Source organism: Populus euphratica, unplaced genomic scaffold (assembly GCF_000495115.2).
Source record: "Populus euphratica unplaced genomic scaffold, PopEup_1.0 scaffold577.1, whole genome shotgun sequence".
NCBI lineage: Eukaryota > Viridiplantae > Streptophyta > Magnoliopsida > Malpighiales > Salicaceae > Populus > Populus euphratica.
The window spans coordinates 57,653-63,817 of NW_011500243.1; the positions used below are offsets into that span (position 1 = coordinate 57,653).

Consider the following 6,165-nt stretch of genomic DNA (forward strand, 5'->3'; position numbering starts at 1 on the left):
CTCTCCTATGAGCAAGTATCAGAACATCATCGGTCGAAATTCCCAACAAATAGGCATCAATTACCTCCTTGGTGTCATGAAGGAAAACCACAAGAAAGATATTCACCTAAACGCTCAGAGAATGTAAAGTATGTTATTGTTGATTTTTCCTCTACAAGCAATTACCTCATGCTATTCAAGGTTTTGTGAATCAAATGTCAGTTGTCTTTATTCCTATAAGGGTACAAGAAGCGTTGAATGATTCTAAATGGGTAGAATCCATAACTGAAGAGATGTGAGCACTAGAAAAAAAGAAGCCAAATATAGGATGTTATGGCCTTGCCAGATAGAAAGAAACATGTTTTATATAAATAGGTGTTCACCGTAAAGTATAAATCAGATGACACTTTTGATTAGTATAAAACAACGTGAGTTACTTGTGTCTTTACATAAACTTCTTGTATTGATTATAATAAGGCTTTTGCACCCGTTCCAAAGTTAAATACTATTTGATTTTATTATCTATTGTTGCAAACTTTGATTGGCTATAACAACAATATGATGCAAAAAGAATACCTTTTTACATAGAGTTTATCTGTTGAAATCTATACAAAATTGTCACTAGATATAACGCCTCCAATAATACAAGCTTGGTGTGTAAGTTAAAAAAGTCTTTGTATGATTTAAAATAGTTACTAATAGCATTGCTAAAAAAAAAAACTTGACTAATTATAAAGAAATATGGTTATTTTTAAAGCAACGCAGATTATATATTATTTTAAAAAAAACATAATAAAAATAAATGTATTTTTTATTTATATAAATGACATGATTTTTATGAATAATGATACCAATGAAAAATTTAAAAATTTACTTGGCATCTAAATTTAATATAAAATATCTTGGATGTTTAAAGTGTTCCTTGAACATTAAAGTTATTAGGTCAAAATAAGAATAATTCATGTCATAAAGAAAAAATATTTAAGACTTATTAGAGGAGACATGCTTGGATGTTAGCTTATCAATACATTTATAAAAGTAGAATTAGTCTTAAGAAACTTATTAATCAAGTTCAGCTAAAAAAAGAAGATATCAGAAACTAGTGAGTTGATTGATTTACATATTATATATTCGATCAATTATTGCTTATATTATTAGTATGGTAAGTTATTTTATACATAATTCAAGTGAAGTTCATTTAAATATTGGTTTTAGAATCTTGTTGTGCATGAAGTCGATACTTGGACAGGGTCTTATGTTTTCTAAGAATAATCATGCTAATATTATTCAATACTATGATTCAAATTGTGATGTAAAAGGATAAAAATGACATTCAATAATTAGTACTTCACTTTTGTTAAAGGTAATTTAGTTCTAAGAAACAAAAGGTTATTTTCATTATCTAACACTAAAGCTTAATACAAAATAATGGTAAAAAATATTCATGAGTTATTATGGTTTAAAACAATTTATGAGGAATCTTGGTTTTCCTCTTAAAGAAGCTATAGAGTTGTATTGTGATAATCAATTATTTATAAAGATAGTAGATAATCTGATATAATATATAATATGATTCAACTAAATATTTAGAGATTGATTAAAGTTTCATCTATGAAATGTTTAAAAAGAAAACAATTGAAGTTCTGTATGGAAAGATTACAAAATATTTAATTGATATTTTGATAAAGATAGTTGCTAACGAAGTGTTTAATAACTCACTTGTTAAGTTGGACATGAATGATATATATACACCTCATTAAAGGAAATATTAGCAAGAATTATAAGTTTAGAATTTTTTAATTATAACAATTGATTGTAATTTTCTTTTATGAATACGGTTATATTTATTGTAAGGATTGTTATTACTTTTCTAGTATATCTAGTTGCCTATTATATTGTAATAATATTTTTTTTTAGAAAAGGGATATGTACTTTATAATTTACCTAGTAATTTGAAAATTTTAATCAATTTAACCCCATTGAACTAAATTTCACTAAATTCTAAGAAGAATACCATAACATTTTCAAAACTTTTTAAGAAACAAAAAATATCAATTTCTTCAACAAAAACAAATTGGAAAATTTGAGTGGAATAACAAACAATGAAATATTTTTGATAAAAATAGATAAAAATTATTAAAAAAAAAGTAAATTTTTTTTCATTTTTTTCATAATTTAAAAAGAATTAAAATTATTAAAAATCATTCATTAAAAATCATTTTTTTCAATTTTTTAAAAATAATTTTTGGAAAATTGAATGCTAAGAATTCCCAAATGTTTATTTCATAGTTTTTCAAAAGTTTAATTGTTGATAATTTTTATCACTCAGATATTTGAAAATATCATTTTTAATTGATTTTTAAATTTCTTAATCATATTAAAAACTTTTAATGATTGAGTATTTTAAAGTTATTAATCTAAACATTTCTGACTATTTTCTTCCTTAAAAGTTTTGAAATTTCAAGTTTACCCTCAAAAAATTATCTTTCTATTTCTTAAATATTCTTTAGAAATTGTATGGCCCTATTTTGTTGGGATTTCTTATTTATTAAAATCTTGAAAATTTATTTTAAATTATTTTCATTTTTTATACCTAAAACATTTTGGACTTTGATTTTTTAAATAGTTAATGTGTTTTATTTCTTAACAATTTCTAAGAAATTTTATTAATATTTTTTGTTTTCCCCCTTTTTCCTAAAACATTAGCAATAACTTTAAGGTTTGCAGGAATTAAAAAAACATAAAATGCAATGCAATTGTAATAATCATCTAGAGACAAAACACTATTTCTTTACTAAAAGGTTTTGTTTGATGTTATAGTTTATGTTTTCATTTGTGTCCCCATTTTTCTTTGATTTTACGAGTAAGGGGTGATATTTTCTTTAATTTACATTTTAGTCCTTAGTAGTGGAGGGATGAGAGAATTAAAGAGACACAACCGTGAAAATTTACTATTGGAATTCACGTGTTCAAGGTAGAGAGGGAAGTTGGTTGATGACAATGGCAAGGCTTATATGATCAAGAAATGAGATCAGAATCTCGACAAAGTAATTGACTTTTAGATGTGGTTTGAGGTGTTTGAAAATTTATTAATTATAGTTTTTTAAAATGTTTTTTTTTAATTTAAAATATATTAAAATAATATTTTTTTTATTTTTTAAATTTATTTTTGATATTAATACATAAAACAAATATATAAAATAATCTAAAAATATAAAAAAAATTAAATTCTTATTGAAACCAAAAACTAGAAAGATATTTGATATTACAAGTAAGTTATAATATATATAAAATCTTAATTCCTTTTTGAAACTATTATTGTAATTTTAAATTTCTAATTATGAATTATTTATTATTTAATAATTTAATCTAAATTTAATGAATATTAATATACTTTGAATAAATATAAATTTTTTTTGATAGGATATGAATATTATAAAACTTACTTCCAAACTCGTCGGAATCTATATATATATATATATATATATATTAACATGATGTGTATGTATCTTGATATTGATATAAAATAAATAAATAAAAATAATATTTATTATTTTATTATTTAATAGTAAGTAATACACACTTATTAATACCCAAAACTTCATAAATAATTTATAGTTATTTAATTTTTTGCCTAAAAATAAAATATAATTTTTTTTTTCAAATATCCATTATCGTTCCTGAATTTATCCCAATATTATCTATTAGAAAGACATTCAAAAGCCACAAGCTCCTCCTCCTCCTCTCCCTTCATTGCATTTCCTTCAACTGCAAAAATCCAAAAGAATCAAGCATCCTAAAACCCTTAATAATGTCATCTTCTCTCTCAATCCCAACGCACCTCTCTTTCTCTAAAACCCTCTCATCCCAAAACCCTCTCTTCTTTCAAAAACCCATGAGCCTCACTCTCCCACGCAAAACCTCAATAATTCGAATGGGTGGAGGCCCAAGAACATACCCAGGAGGAGTCTCCAAGTGGCAGTGGAAACGAATGCAAAAAAAAAAAGCTAAACAACTCCTAAAGGCCAGGCTTTCACGGGAGAGACAGATTTACGAAATGAGAAAAAGGGCAGAGCTCAAAGCCTCTGTTTCTGAATTAGAGCGTCCTTGGGAAGTTGTTAAGAAAGCACCCAAGTTGTTTTCTGTTGGTGCTGATGAACAAGTCAAGGTTTTGGCCGACCGCTTTCAGAAACCAGGAGGGTTTGATTTGTGGAGTGAAAGAGACGGACCCCAGTTGTTTGAGACCCCTGATGGGGTTCCCTCCGCCCGGTTTTTCCCTAAAGGTGTTGTTCATAGTGTGAAACCTTATGGGAGGGTTTCTGCTTCTGGGTTTGGTGAATTAAGTGGTGAAATGCCGGATTCTGAATTAGAAAGCTATACAGAAAACGAAACTGAAGCGGAAAGTGAATATGAGAATGATGGAATGTCCGTTAATGGGAAATTAAGCAGGGATGATGAGGATGTGTTGGTTTTAGAGAGCGCGTATGGGGAGAATCCTGATGGAAAATTGGGGATGGATAAGAGGAATGCAAAGAGAATTAGTGGTAAAAACAGGAAGAAGGGGAATAGGAGGAGATTTGGGAGTGGTTTTAATGCATTTGACTCAGGGCTGGTCGGTTTTGAGAAAGAGAAAAGAGTCGGGGGGGCTTCCAACTGCGATGCTGGTGGTAATAGGAGTAAAAATGGTAGTCGGATTAGTAAGACTAGAGGTTTGCAGAATCGGAGAGATTCAAATTCAGAAGTTCACGTTATGAGCTTGCAACGGGATGGGAGTTATGGATTCCAAGTCGAGAATGAGAAGTTTGATTCTGATTCTTGGGATGTGGAGGCATTTGAGTTCGATTCGTTTTAGCTTTATATGCCATCAATGGGTTGTGAAGAAATTGGACTGGATATAGTGAATTCCAGTTGCAGTAATTTTATATGCTGTTAAATTGGGAAACCCCGCTGTATTATTGGTCTCTTTGGAGTTTTGACACTATATATGTGCTGTTATGACAACCAGCGAGGCATAGCAATTGGTTTTTGAAGTGTGGGATGTCAATTTATGGATGATGCTCAGGTATTCATTGTCACCTTTTTAATAATTGATTGATGTATATATGTATCTAATGTGTTGTGCTCTGGTATACCGAGTCTTTCACTCTTCGCTGAAATAACAGAAGGAAGATGAAGAATAGTTTAGTATTTTTCACTTTTTATGTTTCCACATAAACATGAATTGAATGGAACCATTATGTACCCGAAGATCTTCTGTAGCTGTTCCCTTGTCGAAAAAGATAGCTGTAAATCAGATTAAGAATTAACCTTTGATGTGTGAAATTCGCTAGGTTATCATAGAGGGTAAGAGCAATCGCAAATACTGTTGTTTTATTGTTGCAAATTAATAAAGATCCGTGATGATCTGTGGTAGCTGAGAGGATATTGGCATTGTTATCTGTCAGCAACTGCATTCGTGTGCCAAGCATGGTACCATGCAGTATGGTGTAACATAAAACAGTTGACCTGAAATGATAATAACATTGATGTTCAAGAGTTGATACAAGTTGAGCAGGTTAGGTTTCTGTTCAGAAAAGAAAAGAAAAAGGATGTTTATGCAGGTGTGGGTGTAATTCTTGTTTGAAAGAAGAAGTGAAGAAGCATTATTTGATTTTTATGAACAGTCCTTATATAGGGTAACTTGTCTGGCATTTTGGACATTGAGTGTGTTAGAAAGGGGAAACAATAGGAGCTAACACCTTCACTTGAAGATTGTGTGGAGAACAAATTTGGATACTTTGTGGACACAGTTTAGGTTTTTTAGATTACTGTCTTGTATTATGGTGGTTTAGGATTGGTACAATAGGGGATTAATGGGGTTTAGCTAAAGAAGAAAGTGTTCTAGGATTTGTAAATTAAATTGGGGATGGACGTGGAAGAGTGGTGAAATATGAACCCAGATCTATAAATTTCCAGAAAATATTAAAAAGACTGGTGAGAATCGGATTTATTTCATTCTTGACTTGAACTGCTACAAGCTCAGATTTTGTTTGCAACTTCATCTTTTTCAATCTTGATTGTTTGACATCCTTTTTTTAATTTGAACATCAATGCACTCATCAATCTGTACTTCAATTTTTCAAGACTTGTTCTTGTCTTTTCATGTGCTGTGATATTAGACCCAAAATTGCAGTCTGGTGTCTTTTT

General features: G+C 29.2%; 1 protein-coding gene across 1 annotated transcript; it reads left to right on the forward strand.

Moving 5' to 3' along the window:
• Positions 1 to 3,660: 3,660 nt before the first annotated feature.
• On the forward strand, positions 3,661 to 5,285 carry LOC105112590 (uncharacterized). Its single transcript, XM_011008325.1, has one exon. It carries the CDS (start codon positions 3,791 to 3,793, stop codon positions 4,829 to 4,831), a length of 1,041 nt encoding a protein of 346 aa, XP_011006627.1. The 5' UTR covers positions 3,661 to 3,790; the 3' UTR covers positions 4,832 to 5,285.
• Positions 5,286 to 6,165: the final 880 nt, after the last annotated feature.

Excerpts from the sequence above, each read along its gene's own strand:
- LOC105112590 (XM_011008325.1), top strand. The coding sequence starts at position 3,791 with ATGTCATCTTCTCTCTCAATCCCAACGCACCTCTCTTTCTCTAAAACC.